The 22,433-nt window shown below is 33.3% G+C and overlaps 2 protein-coding genes and 1 long non-coding RNA gene across 5 annotated transcripts; 1 reads left to right on the forward strand and 2 right to left on the reverse strand.

Annotated features, from left to right (window-relative positions):
* The first annotated feature begins 10,471 nt into the window (after window positions 1-10,471).
* Window positions 10,472-13,046, forward strand: LOC108457284 (dihydrodipicolinate reductase-like protein CRR1, chloroplastic). Of its 2 annotated transcripts, none has more exons than XM_017756263.2 (10): window positions 10,472-10,608; window positions 10,696-10,818; window positions 10,918-10,992; window positions 11,079-11,144; window positions 11,306-11,401; window positions 11,519-11,635; window positions 11,882-11,974; window positions 12,384-12,485; window positions 12,580-12,666; window positions 12,753-13,046. In XM_017756263.2, exons 1-10 carry the CDS (start codon window positions 10,498-10,500, stop codon window positions 12,801-12,803), a joined length of 921 nt encoding a protein of 306 aa, XP_017611752.1. In that variant the 5' UTR covers window positions 10,472-10,497; the 3' UTR covers window positions 12,804-13,046. The 2 variants fall into 2 exon arrangements, with proteins under 2 accessions (XP_017611752.1, XP_017611753.1); XM_017756264.2 differs by having other exon boundaries at window positions 12,771-13,046.
* Window positions 11,070-11,815, reverse strand: LOC128280729 (uncharacterized). Its single transcript, XR_008270853.1, has 2 exons — window positions 11,459-11,815; window positions 11,070-11,375 (listed from the first exon to the last, which is right to left on the reverse strand). It is a non-coding gene; the product is annotated as an uncharacterized LOC128280729 (long non-coding RNA).
* LOC108457285 (protein COFACTOR ASSEMBLY OF COMPLEX C SUBUNIT B CCB2, chloroplastic) lies at window positions 12,203-16,114 on the reverse strand. Of its 2 annotated transcripts, none has more exons than XM_017756265.2 (5): window positions 15,765-16,108; window positions 15,619-15,690; window positions 15,395-15,538; window positions 15,133-15,286; window positions 12,203-14,636 (listed from the first exon to the last, which is right to left on the reverse strand). In XM_017756265.2, exons 1-5 carry the CDS (start codon window positions 16,032-16,034, stop codon window positions 14,434-14,436), a joined length of 843 nt encoding a protein of 280 aa, XP_017611754.1. In that variant the 5' UTR covers window positions 16,035-16,108; the 3' UTR covers window positions 12,203-14,433. The 2 variants fall into 2 exon arrangements, with proteins under 2 accessions (XP_017611754.1, XP_052874969.1); XM_053019009.1 differs by having other exon boundaries at window positions 14,249-14,607; window positions 15,765-16,114.
* Between the last annotated feature and the right edge of the window lie 6,319 nt (window positions 16,115-22,433).

Here is a 22,433-nt window from a genome sequence, read left to right on the forward strand (position 1 = left end):
CTTTCACAAGATGAAAACTTTATCATTCAAAGAAACTTTAAATCGTATCAAAGTCTTCTAAGATATATACACTTTCATTCAGACTATCTATCTTTTACCCAGAGAGATAAAATCTTATTCTCAGACTTGGAAAAAATTTCGAACATAAATATCCCATTAAATCTTTCAAACAATAACCTAAACAAACTGAACAACCAAGTCAGTCTTAATTATTACTTGATAAAGTTTCAGGAAATCCTTCCTTTCAGTTGCCAAAACAATTTAACTTGTAATCATGCAAAATTCACTCATCATACTAATCAAAGTTCATTTCAATTGCATTAGCTCAAGGTAGTATAAATGTTCCCAGTCGAAGGCATTAACTTGATTAACTTTCTTGAGAAAAGAAATCCATCATACAAGCTGATATTAGCAATTTCACCACTTATGCCTTTGCCGATGTCAAATCGTTCACGAAGATTTAGAGAAATCCAGATACTAGAATTACCACATTACTATGATCAAACCAGAAGCATAGTCACACTTGACATGATTATCACAACTGAAGAACACACTGTAGATATGAGTTGTGATTGATAAATTCTGGAATATAAATAACAAGAAAACGAGGATTAAGAAGTCCAAGATAGAGAAATCCAAGATACAATATCATAATGAAAGACCCAGAACAAAGCTCATAAGAAAATGTTGAAGATTTCGATAATTTCCCAGAGGAAAGAAGTCCAGAAGAATACATCATTCAAGCCCACTAGAATTAAATGCAACAAGGATAATGTACCTTCCCATATATATATATATATATTGAACAAAGCATCCATTAGAAGGAACAGAATCATAACATCAGGTACATTACTCATAAAATCCCAACAGAAGGAACGTAATAGAATGCCAGAGGGAAAATAGAGTAATACAGATTATATACCAGCCAAACTATCAATACTTTCGTCTTATTCCAAGATTAGAAAATATTTTCACACGATAACAATTTATCTGAAAATAGATAGCCCTAGTAATACTTCCAAGAGTAAATGAACTCATAAAGTACCTCAAGAGAGACAGTCATAATCTGCTTACTATAATTACCACATTCAGATATCTTACATTTCAAGATTTATTCCTCCAACTAATTCTGTTATTACAAATCCCACATTATGATTTTCATTGAAGAAGATCGGTACTGAAGAAATTCCAGTTAATACGTTTCTTAACATCGCACTTTACTAGCTATGTCTTTACTTATCAATCCAATTAATCTCTGATCATAGTTACAATCATTCTATAGCTGAACTCTTTGGTCTCATACTTGTAAGCTTATTCAACACTGATCTTATAAAATCCTTTACAAAACACCACTCTGGTAAGAGGGGTGGGGTTGTAAGGTCCCTAACTCGTCTCTCATACACATATACAGATAACACTATTTCATCATCACAATAAAATTTTCACAAACATATTATCCACTACTGGAAAATTTTTATTCACACCTGTATGGCACGAACCTTCCAATTATCTTATTTAAACCAATGCATTTATGCATGCATTCTATGGATTCTGAATAACTTTACTTATCCCATCCATTCAATCAGACAAGTCATGCACATAACATCTTATGAGAGCCAAACAAACATGGATAAGTATGTCACAATTAAAAATTTTATCTTGCACATCATCCTACACATATCATTACCATCATATAACTTAATTTAAACAATATTAGCACATTTACTTAAACTGTACAAGTTTGTTCATTATAATTATCCAAACAAGTATACATGAACATTTATTCCATCAATAAGGTTGGTGGGTTACCCAAATACATACATTCACTAGAGCAAATCGATCACATATATCATAGAACTATCAACTAAACATAGATAAGCTTATCATAGTGTATTCCTTTATCTCATTTAAAAATATCATTGCAATCCATCAACATTCAATGTTTAATAGGGACAATGACATTTTATCCGTATCATGTTGTTATAAACCTTTTATTCATACCTTCATGAATTTCTTTTTGTCACATTCACTTAATCAAGTAAATCAAGTGCACAACATCATATGAATATTAAATAAGCATAAGCACTCATCACAACATGAACTTTCATCTCACATGTTATCACGTACATATCATGAACTTTTTTTCATACTTTTCTGAGTTTAGACTTATCATCACTGTACTTTACCCGAATGCCTTAGCTTCACATCGAAAATGGTTGGTATAGCTCGGTTGGAGAGCACCTTTATCCAAAAAAGATGGTTCCCATTCTCGTCGGGAGATATCACACTATCACAGATTTGTGGCATGTATAGCTAGACTCTCATACATGCTAGGTTAGTCCGAGAACCGACTAAACCATAGCTCTGATAGCAATAAATGTAACATCTCTTACCCATATCCGAAGCTGGGACAGGGTTCGAGGCGTTACTGGACTTAAACATTCACAAACATGCAAAACCGGGCCATAAAATTTTCATCCAAATTAAAACTTTTCAAACACATGTATATCATCCCTTATACGGGCCTTCAAGGCCTAAAACATACAACGGGATGGTTCGGGACTAAAGCAAGAACTTTCGATAAGCTTTGGATAACTTAGCAAATTTATTGCTTTGGAGAGTCACATGCCCCTGTGTGTTGAACCATGTGGTCACACACGCCCGTGTGGCTTGGGACACGCCCGTGTCCTCAGCCCGTGTAACTCTCTATTTGTGACATCAACAAAACAATTTGAACCACACGATCAGGCCACACGGTCATGTGCTAGGTCGTGTACTCAACACAGCTGAGACACATGGTCGTGTCTCTACCCGTGTGGCTAACACTTAGGCTATTTTCCAAGCCTTCATGTTTCCCATAAACCCTTACAAACTTATACACATCAAACTCACAGCTCATGGCATCATTTTAGTGATTAAACACCCTTTCTAAGACACATTCAACATTAGCTCGTCGTTATACATATGTTCCACCTACTCATGATAAACTAGTCTAGCCACATTATTACACATTCGTTTGACCTTGTCATCTTATTAATCACTTATACCAATAAACTATGCTTACTAACTTATCCATCAAACATCCATGTTCAAGGCACTATCATCTTATTACCATATTACATGTTTAATTCATGATCATGACCACCTCGATTGGTCATAAAACATGCATTCAACACATATGACATATTACCAACCATGCATGGCAAACAAACATATTCATATCATCATTTCATATGCATTAAAACGTAACATGATTAGCTAGACTTACAAACCATAATCAATATGAGCCACCTCTCATGGCCATATACAATAGCTTGATATAGGCCAATACATTTAACTAAATCATAATAACACATGTCATAGAACTAAGTCCCTATACATGCCACTCACATGATATTTCTAACATATGTATCAATACTCCAAAGGTATTGGCTTGATAGTGTGATGCTGCCTCCGACGATCTCCAACACTGAGTAAACCTGACAACACTAAAAGAAATGAAAAAGAGGGAGTAAGCTTTACGCTTAGTAAGCTCGCATGAAAAATAATAAGCAATGTATTAACATGCTATTTTTCAATTCCTCTCTATTTATTCAAAGTCCAGTTAAGTTGTTTTCTCAAGTTATGGTCACTAAATCATTTATATCCGGAGCTATGGGACTACAAATTGAGAACTGCTAATTTTTCCAGAAACTAGACTCACATATCTTCTTACCATAAAATTTTTAGAATTTTTGGCCTAGCCAATAAGTACAGTTCATTCTTTAAAGTTACACCTATTTTGTTGTCTAATAGTTCTGACCTCTCTTCACTACATATTAATTATCTCATAGTACGAGACTCAAATGAGCTCCTGTCTATTTCCCTTAAAAATAGAGTCATTAAGGATTTTAAGCATATAATTTATAACTCATGATTATTTTTTTACAATTTCTAGTGATTTTCCCAATTCAGAACAGGGGATTTCGAACTCATTCTAACTCTGTCTCACAAGAGTTCAAATATCTAATAATATGAAATTCTTTTGCTTAAACCGTTTCCTTTATATGAAAATAGACTCAGTAAGATTTTATTTCATATCTTATTCAACTTCGAATTCGATTTCCACCATTTTTTGTAATTTTTCAAATTCAAACAACTGCTGCTGTCCAAAACTGTTTTATTACTAAATTTCACTCTTTCATGTTTTCTTTGTAGTAACTTTCATTGTAACACTTACTCCATATCAATCTTACAAAGTTCAATCACATACTGAGCACATTGCTCATAGGTTTACACACACGAACCTTCACTTATTCATCATATAGTCATGTTCATATGTATTTTCACTTAATAAATTTCCCTTTAAACTTATCGGAATAATAACAGATACCTGGTGGTCTGTACATATTACCACCCTTGTAACCAGAGCTCTCTGGTACACATATAGCCTGCACTTAGTATTAAACAAGCGACCTAACAATCTTGTACACGTAGTAGCCTGCACTTAGTACTACACACGTGACCTAACCATCGGATACATGTAGTAGCCTGCGCTTACTACTACACACGTGATCGAAGCTATCAGATATGCATAGTAGCCTACACTTAGTACTACACATGCGACCTAACAATCTGGTACAAGAATTAGCCTGCACTTAGTACTACACACGTGACCTAAAATCGTCTTAAACACATAGTAGCCTACACATAGTACTACAAGTGTTCTCACAACGAATCATTCGTATCTTTTTCTATTCTGAAGGCCCAATTAGAAAATTCTTCACTTTTCAACATTTTACTAATTCATTCTTAGTCAATTTTGATTCGTAATTTACATCAAATGATCATTCTCTAGGCAGCTACATATCATATTATTACATAAAAAAAAGAATTGATATATTATTTACATACAGACTTACCTTCCTTTTCACTCTTTCACAAGTTATCCAACTTAATAAAACATCATGTAATATCAAATTCTCAATATATTCAGCTATTTTATAGCAAGCCATCAATAACTGAACCATTCAACATTTCATGTGCTACTAGTCATATATCATTGTTCTTACAATTTTTAAATACCATTTCAATATATTAAATCATGCCATTCATGCAATAATAATATAGAATTTTCAATTCAAACATAGCATTGCAATATTATTGACACTCGAACTTACCTCGAATGCGAGCACGGTTATATATTCCGATTTAGTCCATAATTTCATTCATTTCCAATCTATGCCCGAATCTCATTTTCTTTAATCTATAATATCACATTTAGCTTAATAATTAGTCACGTTATTCATATGGGTCCAAAAATCATATTTTTACAAATTTGCATTTTGACCCCTAAACTTTCACATATTTGTATTTTTCCCCAAGACTCATAAGATGATTTTTATCCAATTTCCTCGCATTTTAAGTCTAACCGAATCATTTTCATAACTATAGAAGCCTATAATTTCCACTAAATCACATTTTTATAACAAATTTTGTAACTTTTGCAAAACGATCCTTTTTAACAATTTCATCGAAAATCACTTCGTAAAAGTCGTTTTTTACACGCCAAGCATTCATTTTCTACCATTATACATCAAAACACATGCATTTCATCAATGGGTAAATTTTTAAACATAAACCCTAGCTCAAAATATGGGTAGAAATGAGTAGCTCTTGTTACAAGAATTTCAAAAACGTAAAAATCATTAAAATCGGAGCTAGAACGGACTTACAATCGAGTTTGGAAGCTTGAAAAACCCTAGCTATGTCTTCTCCATGCAGTTTTTGGCCATGGGGTAGAAGATGGACAAAAATTGGCTTTTAATTTTGTTTTTAATTCATTTTAATTACTAGATTACCAAAATGCCCCTAACTTAAAAATATTTTATTTCCCCTATTTCTTGTCTATTTTTGTCCAAAAAATTATCCAATGGTCTAATTACCATTTAAGGGCTTCCAATTTAAAATTTCGTAACAATTAGACACCTCTAACATGTAGAACTCAACTTTTACATTTTTTACAATTTAGTCCTTTTGACCAAATTGAGTGCCCAAACGTTAAAATTTTCGAACAAAATTTTCACGAAATCATCCCGTGAAATTGCAGACCATAAAAATAGAATAAAAACAAATTTTACTGTATCAAATTTGTGGTCCCGAAACCACTGTTCCGACTAGGCCCTAATTTGAAATGTTAAACAAAGTGTTCGGTTAGTTCCCGAATCATTTCCAAAGTGTGTTTTTGGGCCTCGTAGGTTTATATTAGGGGCGTTAAGAGGAAGTTTGAAAGTTTTAATTTTGAGCGAAATTCGATGACCCGGATTTGTTTGTATGCATGTGTTTAAGTCTAGTAACGCCTCGTACCATGTCCCAACGTGAGATACGGGTAAGGAGTGTTACAATCAGCGATCGAACTAATAAAACCATTAGATCCCCCGCAACACCCTCAACTCGATCTGATCAACCGGATCCAGATCTTGGGTATTACCACACAAATATAGACACAAACTTAATTTACTTATACAATTCATCGATAAAGATAACTTACTTAACTACAAAATCTCAAACTAAAATACATAGGTAAATACAATTGAGTATATACAAATACAACGCGAGGTAATTAAATTACAACGATATTTAATTTGGAATCCTAATTTATTACAGATATCTCAAGGTATGAGATTCTCAATGACAACTCAGATTTTAAAAACGCCACCAACACACTATGTATACATAATGACTCGATACGCCACTTCTTAGCGTAGTCCTGGTATCGTCTCTCTTGACGCATACTCGCACCAATTTACCTATAACATATCACACACAGGTAAGTTCATAAGAACTTAGTGAGGGAAACATCATTTACCTGCACAATGCTTGCACATTGTTACTGAAGAATTATTCTGGTTTTTCAACTTGTTTTTGGCGAATGCTTTTCCTAGAATTTCATTCTCTATGGATATCATACCCTACTTTGAACTCATTACTTCCCCATCAACATCTTCAATGCGTCACTTACCTCTTTCAATCTGATCTTCCATAAGTCTTTACTCATTTCCTTTGTCGAGGTTCATACAGCCGAAACATCGTTACTCTTGTATGCGTAACTTTAAGCTATCATTTTACCATAATTCATGTTTGATCACATATACAGATAACATATACCTTCTTTCAGATAAAAATTAGAAAAATTCTATTCAAAATACGTTTCTTTTATGTTTACCTATCATCTCTTCAGCATCACATCACTTCATTATTCACAGTCAAATCATAGCCTTGCATAACACTTTTCTGTAACCCATGAAGGCACCATGTCTTTCTAACTTTCTAATCACATTGACAATTCATACTGATTGCGCAAAAATAGTTTAACGTAGAATTCGCCACATGAATCATTCCTTTAGGTATGTCACTAACAGCTGTACTAGGATATGCCACAAGGGCACTGTTTCATAATTTGCTATGTAAATTATTCCATCAGAGTGCACCATAAGGGCTTATCTCTTAAATTATTGCCACAAAAGCTATCATTGTAGGGTTCACAATAGAGGTTATCCATTCATGATCCGCCACAAAGGTGTTCCTTTCATAAATGTGCCACAAAGGCTTTCATTTTATATTTCTACAGAGGCTTTCTTTTCATGCTTTGGCACAAAGGCTTTTTTCATTTTAAACCACAAATGCTTTCTTTATCTGTTGTGTTTTTACGGTATGAATTTGCCTAAACTCACTTATGTGAGGTTTTCCCATCTTTGTATTGGACACACAGAAAACCGCTCATAGGTAATAACCTTTCTTTAAGTTCCTTTAGCAAGTGTCATGGCCATAGACTTTTCCTTTCAGATTCATGTTTAAAGTCCCGATGGACCAATTTAAACAATACCATGGAGACAGACACATGCTCACTTCACAGACCATTCATTCACTAACACAAACCACGCTCATCTTTTAATAGATCATACCCTATAACATACATCCGACACACACATATGTGACCGAACCTAAACTTCTCACATTCCATACCATAACACGCATTCTATTTTCAACAATTACTCATACAGTTACATAACCATCATACTACACTTTTATATCTTTGGTGTCCTTATTCAATCAATTTCTACAGAAATGTTTCATATGAGTATTCATACAAGAGTTAGCTTAGAGACTCACCTAGTTCTCACTTACTATAGTCTAAAACTCCATATCCAGACTTCCATCACACAAATCAGCATCAACTACTTCTACAGAACATGAAAACCCATCAAGATCTATTCATATATCCCTTTTTTCCATCATTTTGAACACTGATTTACCAAATCTAATAGTTTTACTCTTTCACAACATAACATGCACAGTCATAAATCTTACCTTGACTTGGAGTAATCACTGGTAAAGATTCAGATCTACAACTCCAGCTTCAAGGAGAAAGAAATATTGGAAGTTTTTTAAGTTTCAGTTAACAATACTTCTTGAAGAAGGAAAAAGTAAAACTTCCTCTTTTTCTAACCCGAATATCTAAATATCTAACCTGAACCCTTATTGGAACCTGACACGTGTCACAAATTGTCACCACTGCCTATGAAAACCCAATATTTTTATTTTTTTCTCTAGTTCTTCTATTCAACTAGTTCCTAACCAATTCATTTGGATCATGACTAAATGAATTAGGCGTACATTACATTCGGTGATTACCCACGTTACCCAAAATCCTCAATACTTTTACCAATCTCCTCTTAATGGCTCAACACATGCTGCAAACAAATTTTTCAATAATTTAACGTGTACTATGCACCTGATCTATACGCCAAAAGCATCAATTAGCCGAATAACACTATGCCACTCAGATTACTTTTGATTTGCTCACCAAATTCAGGACTCGCCAAAATAGGATGTTACATCACTGGTCCAATTAAAAATCCAAAAAGAAAATAAATTTTAAAAAATCTCAATTCAAACGTCTGTTCAACCGGTATTTTAGCTATTCAACTTTCTGCTCAACTAGTTTTTTAATCGGTTTGTCGGTTCTCAATCTAATAGGTTCAAAGTCACTTTTCAAATCAATACCTCGGCTAATTCATGATCTGACCGGCCTGTTCGATTCAAATAACATTGGCTTTATATTTGTAACATTTTTATTGACTTTATATAAAAAAAAAAAGAAGAGAAAGACAAAAGTGACATCATAATAATATAACTTAATTAAAATATATAAGGTTAATTTGATAATTTTTTTTGACTAAGTTGGAGTCAAGTTGACTCGTGACACTGACTTAATCATATGAAAATATCATATAACAAAATTTTTAAGGTTACTGCAAGCTATATAACTAAGGATTGTTAAAATTTAAGGTAAACTACAAAGTTGGTCATAACTTTGATAAGTTTTCATTTTAGGCAACAGAAATAAAAAAATTTGCAATTAGGCACTGCCATTAACAATTGTTTTCATTTTAATCACCCAACTTTAATAAGATTTAATTTTTGGTCAACCATTCATTCAATTTATTGTACCCTCTTTTTAGTCATCAGATTTTAGTAAGTTTCCATTTTGGCCACTCACTTCTTAAAAATTAATTTTAATATTTTCAAAATAAACCTAGGTTTTGTACGACATTGAGTTATTCAATTCTGGAGATGAAACCCATGTCTAACTCAATTCTCTGTAAAAACCCAAGTATTTTCCTAAAGAAACCTAGGTTGGAATTTTTTTTTAAAAAAAAATTGGTTTTCCCTGTGAAAACCCAATGTAAAACCTTAGGTTTTTTTTCTCTTTGGGAAAAAGATTAAAATTATTTTAAAAATTTAATTAATTTTTCAATTGAAAAGATAAAATTAATTCTAAAAGTTAATAATTAAAGGAAATTAAAATGATTTTTCCTATAAAACCTTAGGGTTTCCTTTTACAGAGAAGAAACAAAAATAATTCTAAAAGGTTAAATTAAATTAAATTAAATTTTAAAAGTAAAATAAGTTAGTCGAATGAAAAGTTATTAAAGTTGGATGACTAAAATGAGTGTAAAATAATATTAAATTAATGGCGAGTGATCAAAATAAAATCTATTAAATATGGGAGACAAATGAAAAACGGTTGTTAACAATAGTACTTAATTTGTAATTTTTTTATTCTCAGTACCTTATATAAACACTTATGAAAGTTAGATGTTAGATAATCAACTCTGTAGTTTATAACACCTCGGATTTCTTTTGCTTTGGGTTTCAATTAATCAAATATTTATTTGTTGATAAAATCAAAAAGTAAACGGTTAATTTTTATTTCACCGAATCTTATAATTAAAAGAGTAAAAGAAAAACAAAATACTTAGCAGCCTATTTCATGAATTATACGAGCTCACTCATGTCGCTATCATACAATACTCTCCAAACGAGGCTTGTCAAAACCCACACAAACCTTATCCGGGGAACAAAGCATGCGTGACAATAAAAGGTTTTAGGCAAAGAAGATTTTACCCTTATCCGCTGAGAAGGCTCAGTAGCTAAATATATTTAAGAACATCCATGGCGACCTTGAGCTGCCAGTTTCATCTTGCTATCCATCGACTTCCTTGCAAAGCCAGAGTTAGGCCTTGCTTCTCTTGCTCAGTGCAACCCTCTCAAAGCAATATTAAGGTAGTGGTTCAATACCTGCTCAAAAAATTTTCTGCGTTACTATTCATGGTTATTAAGAAGTTGTTTGTTCCCAATTTGGGGAAACAGGTTGTTATAAATGGAGCAGCAAAGGAAATAGGAAGGGCTGCAGTAATTGCAGTGACTAAAGCTAGAGGAATGGAGGTAGCCGGTGCAGTGGATTCCTATTGTGTGGGAGAAGATATAGGAAAGGTTTAAAGTCCATTCATGTCTTGTTCCATGCACTTTTACCCCCTCAATAATTACTTGGCTATAAAATCCAACTTTTAACAGTTCCTTTTTCTACATTAGGTGTGTGACATGGAAGAGCCTCTAGAAATTCCTATCATGAATGATCTCACTATGGTTTTAGGTTCGATATCTCAGGTAGCATTCCAATTCCAATATTTTTTTAAGTTGACATTAACAAACATTCACTGGTCATACCATTTTGATCACAATAATTCTATCAGTCAAAAGAGACAGGAGTCGTTGTTGATTTCACTCAGCCTTCAGCAGTTTATGACAACGTAAAACAGGTTCGGTATCTAAACACTACTATATTCTTATATCAACTTATTTTGCAGCCTCAGTGAATAAGCAAGGATAAACCATATTTTTCATATGACCACTGAAAAATTAATTTTCTAAAAGTTATACTAGAATAGCTGATAATAGTTTTCTTTTCAACTTCTCATAGGCAACAGCATTCGGTCTGAGAAGTGTGGTTTATGTGCCTCGGATTACGGTTGACACAATATCAGCATTATCTGCATTTTGCGAGAAAGCCAGCATGGTGAGGACAGGGTGAGATATATTTCAATATCTACTTGTTTTAGAAAATATTTTATACCGCTTTAATTTGCAGAGCCAAGCAACTTGTTGCAATTCTAACGAATACGAAGTATTTTAGGGTTGCCTAGTTGCACCAACTCTGTCCATAGGATCTATTCTCCTCCAGCAAGCTGCCATTTCAGCTTCCTTCCACTACAACAATGTAGAAATTGTTGAATCAAGGGCGCATGCAACAGTAAGCTACAAGTTATATTTGGGTTTTCATATTTTTTATGGCTTTCAGTAAAAATGTTGGAGATGCAGTTGTCACGGCAGTCATCCAAAGTTAAATGAAATAAACACACATCTATAGAATGTGTGGTGCAATGAAGTATATGAATGTAGTTTTGCATTATACTTCGACAATTAAGTCTACATAACTCCAACATACATGTCCCTTGTAGATGACCTGATGAGATGCTGAACTTGTCATTGATTACAGGATCTTCCCTCACCAGATGCCATCCAGATTGCCAACAACCTCTCTAACCTTGGTCAGATCTACAACAGAGAAGACCTTTCAACAGATGTTTCGGTAAAGCATTGATATAAAGAAAATGATGGTAGAACCAAAATGTCAAAAATTGAATTGGACTTCTATTATCATCTATTTCTATCTAGTTGTGGCAATTAGAGAATAGGGAAAGATGTTAAATTAAATGAAAATATACAAATGAGAAAAATCCTTAAACTTTTGTTTCTGGTGCCTATCTTGTCAGATATGATATTGCAGTAATTGTCATATAGAGCTACTAATAAAGCATAGGAAAATCCATCACATTGATCATCTGAATTTTACTAATTGGTTTCATACAAGAAAGAACTAGAGATATAGATTTACATTTATGAGAATTTATGTTACCAAAAGAAACAACAGAAGCACATATAATCCAAAACGCTAATTAAGAAGGTGGCTCATTTTTCATTTTTTTCCCCTTTGTAAGGCAAGGGGTCAAGTCCTAGGTGAAGATGGTGTGCGTGTTCATAGCATGGTCCTTCCTGGGCTTCCATCTAGTACAACAGTTTACTTCTCTGGACCAGGAGAGGTAAACCCCCCCGCCCCTTCCTCTCTCCTAGCACTAGCTGTGACAATTAATTTGATACCACTCTAATCCACAAGTGCTTAACCGCTGGCCACAGGTCTACACCATCAAACATGATATCACAGATGTGCAGTGCCTCATGCCAGGCTTACTCTTGGCTATTAGAAAGGTTGCCCGACTCAAGGTAATTGATCGCATTGCAGAATATACATCATGTCTTTCTCCAAGCATTTTGTTCAGAACATTGCAAAAGTAAACTTACTTGTGTAGCGCATACAATTTCAACAGCATCTAGTGTATGGCCTGGAGAAATTTCTGTAGAACCCCATTAGTCTTCAAGCTTCTTGGTGTATAACAAGATACTTCACAGATCCAGTGAAGAATCAGTTTCATCGAAATATTTTATGAAAGGAAAGGTGTATGGCCAGGAGAAAGTTCTGTAGGATCCCATTATTCTTCAAGTTCCTTCTTGTATGACTTTAGAGTTTTGGCAAGTCCAGTGAGAATCATTTTCATTCTGCAAACAAATAATTCGTGAAAGGAATGGATTTCCTCTTTCTGAAAGATACATCTATAATAAGTTAAGGAGAGCAAACAAAAATGTCATGCATTTACATTTCTTTGATATAAAACCACTGTAATTTGATCAATGCATAAAAATTTTGGGATGTTCACTTCAAAATTGGGGCATCAAAAGTAATTTTGTCAAGGTATATATTGATGACACGCTGATTTTCTCATATGCTCAATCTTACTATTAGAAGTTCAAGGAAAAGAATAACAGCTCAACTTGTGTTGTACCAAGCCATTCTAGCAATTAAACCGCAAATTTAATATCTTATTTTTTTGCTTCATCTGAAAAGAACAAAACTTTGCGAAAGGAATTTTCTACAATAGAATGATTCAAGATAAAATACTTCAACATATTTGTTTGATAATGTCTTGTGTTATCTTCTCCAGCTACATTTATTGGGACATGACTCAAATCTTGTCATAAAACCTCAGAAGAGATATAAAGCTGATTTCCTATTCTTAAATTATTTTTTTCATTCTCTTAAATTCATGAATAGTCTGTTTTCCTCCGCTCAGGAATAGATGAGTGTTTTTGCCATCATAAACCTTAACCATTCTTAAATTTGAGATTGCACAAAGAAAGTCAATAACTTCAATTGATGGAATGGAGAAAAAAGGATATAAAATAATTAATTCTGGACCAAAAACAAAAAGGATTTAAGGTTCCAAGAAAAAGAGATAACAATTTATTTACAATCTAAATTCTTTGTTGGACTAAACAATGTTCACACAAATCCTTATAGAATAATGATAGCACCAACATTTCATTTTCTTGCAAATAAACTTATATTATACATCCTAAGAGTTCATTAGGCATAGATGGCATTTCTTCTAAATATATGGAAAAGGTCAAAGGACGGGTGGCTTTATATGGTCGTACAATTTGACAAGCTATATTCAATTTTCTCCAGCATCTAGATTCAACATGCAATGGCTTCCAAGTATTTAAGATTGTAATAGAATGTCATAGAAGTGCCAAGTTCTTTGTTCATCTGGTATTTAGTTTATAATTAGGATCCATGTAATCAGAATACGTAAACAAAATGAGACCTCTTTGTATTATAAAAAAACTCTAATCCTGCAACTACTAAAGACTTCTAATACATTAAGCGCTGGCAATCTACTGGTGACCAGAAGCAACATTAATTTTTATCTAATGCTGGTAAAGAAAAAAAAAAAAAAGATTGGCAATCTTTATAAGGCATCAAACTTATCATCAAGTCAAAAGCGAACTAGAAATACTGGCATTGCTTTCAAACTGAAAAAATGGGGTCGCCAAGAACAGACAGTGGCAAAGAAACCAGGAGAAGTATAAAACAGACTTCACAAAGATGTAAAAAGCAAACTAACAGAATGAAGGTAAGGTACACACACAATATTAGTTCTTACTTCTAAGTTTGTTCGAAACAGCTCTTATCCAGGCTCTGTCCTTCTCGTTATATGCATATCTCATGCTTGAAGCCAACAGGAAAAAACCTTCAATATTCCCCATGTCATTCGTGCTTGGATTAGGACCGAGTAGCACTGGTTGTACCAAGACAGACCGAGTCCCCTGAGGAAGTATATTCCAAAATTCAGCATCTGTAATAATGATTAAATATTGGCATTAGACACAAGGGACAGTTTAAAGAACATAGCTAAAAAGGAAAATATTGCACTGATATCACTAATTCATATTTTAACATCCAAGAAGATACCATTAATTATTATAAGCATTTAGATTATCTCCTACTTCACAAACCATATATTCACTGTAAATGATAATCATTGTACACTAATTTTCCCTTTTGCATAGCCAAGCACCCTAAGATTAATTGGGAGAAGAAGCCAACAAGTGCACGAGAGTTACAGGGTCAAGGTTAATTGTCGGCAAGGATAAATGTCATCATAACGCTTCCTAGTCTTGGTGGTTCAAATGAAACAAGAAAGTAAGAAACCAGGGAAAGCCACAGACATTAGCAATATAGTTCCTACTCTTAAGATGTTCTTAGAAGCTAAATTATTCATCAATTGAAATATCAGACACATTGAAGACGATCATATCCCTTCAATACAAAAGCTAACAAAAATTATTTACCTGCAGTTTGAGGGAAATAAAGGGTGTCTGTCAAATCAGAGAGACCGGTTTCTTCTATATTACTTTTAAACCAATCAAGTACATTATCTTTTGATACACCATCAGGAAAATTCCAATATCCACGTATACATAATTCACCTTGCGTTAATATCAACTACAAAATATGAGATATCAACAACAAACAAAATTAGTAGTAACTCAAAAGAATAGCAGCTATAAATTCCCTATTTAAGCTCTGTTTTTTTTTACTCAGGGTTTTTACCACAGAGGTGGTGTTGGTATTTCGCAATAAAACATATGTTGCCCAAGCTAAAGCCTCTTTTTGTGCAATCGACACATTTTCTGACATAACAAAGATTTGCTCAGCACCTTCAGGCAGAGTCGTTTGATCCATTGGAGCTGCACCCTATGCATCATGTTACTACAAACATTATATCTAAACTTAACTTCAAATTGAACAACAAATTTGAAAAATTAAATTATTACCTTGAGAAATTTACCAAGGTAAGGAAGTGTAATTGAAAAGGCAGCCAAAGATAGACCTAAAGCCTCCGTTCTCTACACCAAAAACATCGATTTAAAAAATTATAATGAGAAGTTAAAACTGTAATGAAATAGAGAAGGCAAATTACCAGCTGCGCAGCGGAAATGGAGTCGGATCCAAGCAAATGGTTCAATATGAGAAGGGAACCGAACCCGTATCCGATCCATCTAGGTAAATAGGATTCGTCCAATCCAGGAATACCCAAAGTGAATCTAAGAACAGAGAGATTCATTTGTTGCTGGGAATTGTCCAGACGAGCGGAGATTGATGCGATTTTGGGGCGAAATTTGAGAGGGAGGGGGGTTTTCAACTGAATTAACGGATTTAAAAGCAGGGTTTTAGTCGTTAGACTTGTCATAGTTTCTCCCTTTAGTGAAATGAAATTGATTTGCGTGAGAGCTTAATTTAATATTATTTTGTTCTTGTGCGAATGCACACAAATTTAAATGTAGGGTGTGTCCTAAACCATTGGTTTGACAAATAGGTATCCATCAATTGTTTTACTTTTAATTACTTTTTTTTATTTTTTAGATTAAACTATACATATATCCATTTAATTATAATTTTTTTTTTATTTTAGACCCTTAAAATAAAAGCCTTACAATTTAAGTATTTACATTTTATAATTTGATTATTTTGATTACTTCTTGCCGATTAATTAAAAAGATCGATATACTAATAAATATAGTAATCAATTGTTACATATTATATCGATATAGTCATAATTTTAAAAATTAACCCTCAAAATTTACAAATATTCTCAATTTGATCTTAATTCTAAAAATTTTAAAAATATATAAAAGTACATAAATATTTTTAAAATATAATAATAAATTTAAATTTTATATTAATAATATTATTACATAAAAAACCTTAAACTATTCATATTTATAGATAAGAAACATTTTTGTTTTGAATTATTATTTTACTTAAACATACATGTTGTCATTATACTAATAGTTTAAATATTGAATTATATTTTAGATTAAATATTAAATTAAAATTTAATTGTAATTTAAAATATTCAAATTTATTCATAAATAGTATCATATTGTTTTAAATTTTTCCTTACATAAACATAAAAATATTTATTATTAAATATGAATAAAAATTGAATAGATAAAGTCTCATAAAATATCAATTACAGTATATATTATCTTGAATCACACTTCAATTGTAATTTAAATTGTTAGAATTTTCAAATAAGTATTATTTTATTATTTTAAATTGATTCCAACTTTAAAAGATATGCTATCATTATTTTAAATCTAAAAATTTGAATAGATAAAGTCTAATAAATATCAAATGTTCAGTATATTTGTTTTGAATTACACTTCTATTCTAATTTATACAATTATTTATTATTATATTAAAGCTAAAAAGTTCTAAATAAAAAGTTGATATTAAATATTAAATTATAATTTATATTCATTTTAATTACACTTTATTTATAATTTAAATTATTAAAATTTATAGATAAGAAATATCTTATTGCAGAGGAAAGGGAGGAGATGTGGAAGAATTAAGGAAAAAGGTTTTGTTGAGGAGGTGAAATGGAAAAAAAATGAAGAGGAAATGGAGGAAAAAGGAGGAGCAAAAGAGGGGGTGGCAAAAATGGAGAGGAAGGAAAAAAATATTAACATCAAAAGGTATAATTCACCTTGTTCATGTTCAATATATGTTACACAAGGTAAGGGTGAAGAAAATAAGCACGTTGAGGGGATAATGCAGCAAAAAGAGAATAATAGGACTAAAAAGAGGGATTTAAGAGAGAAATTTGACTAATTAAAAGAGAAAAAAAAATCTTCCTTTGCATGGTAACTAGGAGTGGACAGTAATGGAAGCTTTTTCCCATGCAAAAATTACCAAAAAGAATTAAATAAAATATAGAGTGTGTGGAGACTTGACCTAAGACCCTTAAGAAATTATTTAAGCTCCTAACCACTAAGCTAACTTACTTTTTTGTTCACCAACTACAACATTTACTTTAAAAACATGATGTGATCTTTGCTAAGTTTTTAAGCAAAATTGCACCATATAAAAAATAATGTGAGGGAAGGGAATCAAATGAGCAAAAGATCATCTAAAAAATTTCGGGTGTGACCACTCTCAGTTCATTAACCTAATTTCTACTAATCTAGTTTTTAGGATGTGATAACTTCTATTTGGATAATGGAAATGTGTTAATGTGTCTAAAAGGTCTAGATGTGTCTGTTACGAATAACTCAAGATATGATGAGTTCATGAAAGATGGGTTTGCAATTTACCAGTATTCAATGCCGGAACAGGGTCCGAGGCGTTACTAGACTTACCACACAAACAATCATACAATTCCGAGCCATAAATTTGTGTCCAAATTAAAACCATTTGCAATTAATCATAAAGTCCCTAATATGAGCCTGAGGCCCTAAACATGCTTTGGGAGTGGTCCGGGACTAAACCGAGAACTTTAGAAATTTTTACAAAACTTAGAAAAATTTTCCACTAAATAGGGATCACACGCCCGTGTGGATATAAGACACGCCCGTGTCCCGGCCCCGTATAACTCTCTAACTTATATCTCATGAACAAATTGGGATCACACGGCCAAGTCACACACTCGTGTGCTAGACCGTATGGAAAATTAATTTTCATAAAATAGGTGCACACTTCACACAGCCAGGGCACACGCCCGTGTTTGAGGCCGTGCCGTCAACACAGCTGAGACACACGCCCATGTCTTTTCCCGTGTGCTCAATTTTGAGCATTTTATTTCTTAAAATTAAGGTGCAAGAGACACACGGCCAAAACACATGCCTATGGGACAATGCCCATGTGTCTACCTATGTGAACAAAATAAAGTCTATTTACTAAGCCATTTGCCACCCTTATTCACACATACACATACACCAATTCAATGGTACAAAACATAATATACTTAGGCAACCAAAACACCCACAATTATGACTAACACATGCCGATACAGTTATAACAGCTCGATTTAGACCCTATTCGGAACGGTGGTTTTGGAACCACGAATCCGAGTCAAAAAAATATTTTAGAATTATTTTCTATGTTTATTATATGTGAATTTATATCTGTGAAATTTCTATGATTTAATTTCGTCATTTGAGTGCCCGATTTAATAAAAGGACTTAATTGCATAAAATGAAAATTTGATGGTTAATTGTAAAAGGGCTTGTAACACCCCAAACCCGTGACTGTCACCGGATTTGACCACGTGGTGTTACCGGGCTTACTTCCCTTATTTCTCTCTTGGAATTATTTAATTTCTGTTCCAGGCAGGCTAGCTAACTGCGTCACTGTCACCTTAAAAATCATATCTCGAGTTCCAGAACTCGAAAATGAGTTCCGTCAATTTTTCCTGAAACTAGACTCATAATACCATCTACAAATTTTTTTCTAGAATTTTTCGTCAAGCCAATTAGTACAGTTTATTAGTTAAAGTCTCCCCTGTTTCAGGGTTCGACTACACTGACCTTTGTGTACTACGACTTGGATATCTTCCTGTACAGGGCTCCAACACTTATGCCATTTGTTTCTAGAGAAACTAGACTCGCAAGGGAATCTGCAAATATAGATCATGACTTCTAATTCTCTCTGGTTAATTTATAGTGAATTTTCAAAGTCGGAGCAGGAGATCCAGAAACCGTTCTGGCCCTGTTTCATGAAAACCTGAATATCTCTTAAAATACAGCTCATACGGTCGTTTCGTTTCATCCATATGAAAATAGATTCATCAAGGTTCAATTTCATAATTTATTCACTATTTAATTCTACTTCTACTATTTTTAGTGATTTTCCATCTCACCTCACTGCTGCTGGCAGCATCTGGTACTAAAGCAAACAATGACTATTTCATAATTCTTCCATGGCCAACTATTTCATCATACATAATACAAACTATGGCCACCTTATCAAAATTAAGGTTTCTAAGGCTCGTGCCTATAGGTTTTAGATTCACACTCAACCGACCACATAGGCCATTTTCGCATGGCTTAAAGTTTACAACCGAGATTCAACAAAACAAAATAGCCTATACATGCCAAATGTTCTCCTAGTTCAACTACGAAGACAATACCAAAAGATTTCCAGCCGGTGTGATGACTTCAACGACAGTTCCGAAACGCATAAACGATACGAGTCCAAGAGACCTAAAATGGGTGACAAGAAAACACCGAGTGAGTTTATAACTCAGAAGTCATAAGCATTTCACAACCATCCGTTACTAAAATTATCATAAAATGAAATAATGAAACAAGGCCCATTGTTCCACCATACCGAACTACCATAGTTCCTTAGACCTTCGGATCAATGTCATACCAAGTCATACATTTACATTTCATATACTATTCAATAGGATATTTGAAGCAATTTCCATTCATCATTTCATTTCCGCAACAATCATGCAATTGAAATCATCACATAGATTTAAAACTTACAGACTCAACCACGAGCATGAACATAGTATCTATTAGCCACGAACTCAAGGTACTTACTCTTTCCGCTGTCCATACTCCACTCGATGAAGACACACCCTCCATATAATTGTTCGATCGGAGATATATATATATATAGAGTACGCACACACAAGTGCTTAATACTCGATTTCGCACACTTAGTGCCATGTGATTTAAGCCCGCACACATAGTGCCATACCCTTCGAGCTCGCACACCCAAAGGTCAGTATATTTCCAGCATGCACACTTAGTGCCATATATTTCCAGCATGCACACTTAGTGCCAATCTCGTCACCGACACACGTATTGCCCACACACACTCGGCCGAAAGCAACTTTCTACACATTTCACTATTTCTTTTACATTCAACAATGTCATCATTCCATACACATACATTTTCATTTACATATCATCTCATTAAACATAATTGCATAGATATTATGATCATTTAAAACAATACCAAATATATGCTTAATGACTTACCTTATATTGGATGAAACGATTTCCAATCGACTACTCGATTATCTTTGCTTTGCCTTTGTTTGATTCTCCCCTTTTGATGTCTTGATCTCCTAGTATAAATACATTTAGTAGTTAAATTTCTTGCTGGATACTTATGTGTATAATTTAATGGTTTTCACTCCATTCACAACTATCCTTGTTCAAAATATCAAAACCTTAGCCAACATTCAATTAATGCATCAAGGCCTAATGTATTATCACTATTAAGGTAACCTAGTCTCAAGTATTTTCAATTCTAATGTACAACATCTCAAATTCCCATGACCGATCACACCTATTCTTACTTTCCAATATTCGAAATAATCAAAATCACCTCCTAAACACAATAGTCATGGACAATGCCGAATCCTCAAGTGTTTGAACATAAATTATTTTACTAATATAAACATTCACGAATCATATTCATAGGAAGACCGATTTCTTTCCATAGCACATTCATCATCCATACTTAGATGAAAAACCAAAATCCCTTCATTTATACCCTAGCCGAATGCTCCAATCATCCATACAAATTACAAATTTTGCATGGCTAAGTAGGAGCCATTTAACATGCAAGAAAAATAATCATTGGAGAAGAATTTATCATTCTAAGTAAGCTCCTATCTCCAACACTAAATCATTCGGCATTTTGCCTAGACACACACAAGAAATCTCAACTTCCTTGACCTTACCAAGAGTGCATCCACCATTCAACTTAGCATGATAATGGCATCAAGGTATCAACCAAAATGTTTTGTTAGGCTCCTTAGCCAATTCTAACTCTCCATCAACCCCAAACCCAACCATGAAATAGATAAAATTTAGGCTCATCACCTAAAGGTTGTATATACATCCAAAGGTACCCTTGAACATACCTTGATCTAGAAGACCACCTTGGCGAATCTCCTTCTTCCCTTCCTCTAATTTCGCAATAGCAAAGAAAGAAAACATGAACACTTTTTTTTCTTCTTCTCAAGTCATGGCAATTGTAACAAAATGAGAAAGGATGAACAACAAAATTTTTCTCCTTTCTTTTCCTCAACTCACGGCAACAAGGGGGCATCCACACTCTTTTTTTTTTGTTCATCATTTCCCTTTTTCTCCATTTCTTTATTCTTTCTAACATGATCCATTAACTAGACATGTTTGAAACATGTTCCCTTGCCCATGCTCTTTATTTTATTATTTCTAACATCCACCATTAGCAAAACATGTTCAAGACATGTTTTCTTTTGCCCATCTTCATTACCATGGCGGCCACTTCCTATAGTTGGCTAAATTGACATGCAAATCCTCATGTCTTTACTTCATGCATTATTTGGCCACTTAAAATTCACCTATCACATTTTCAAGTCCTAACACATGGGTCCTTTCTTATGAATTAGCACCTAATTAATAAAATCAAGGCACGAAATATTTACGCATACAAATTCCACATACAATAAGCACAGAATATAACACCTAATTATTCTTGTGACTCCGTTTTGTGGTCCCAGAACCACTCTCCGACTAGGGTCACATTAGGGGTGTCACAGGGCTGAATGATTGTATTTATAAGTGGAGGTATTTAAAATGCAATTTGACCATAAGATTATGTAGTGCACAATTATAACCATGAATTATAAAGGTTTAAAATTTTATTATAAGGTTAAATAAGTAAAATGATTAAAATGTAATAATAATATAAAATATAAAATAAAACATAAATGCTCATACTCTTTGCATGACCGAAACTAAATAAGAGAAAAATAAAATAAAGAGTTTGAGGTTCGGCCATTTGTTAAGCTCAATCAAGG

This window comes from Gossypium arboreum, chromosome 9, assembly GCF_025698485.1.
Source record: "Gossypium arboreum isolate Shixiya-1 chromosome 9, ASM2569848v2, whole genome shotgun sequence".
NCBI lineage: Eukaryota > Viridiplantae > Streptophyta > Magnoliopsida > Malvales > Malvaceae > Gossypium > Gossypium arboreum.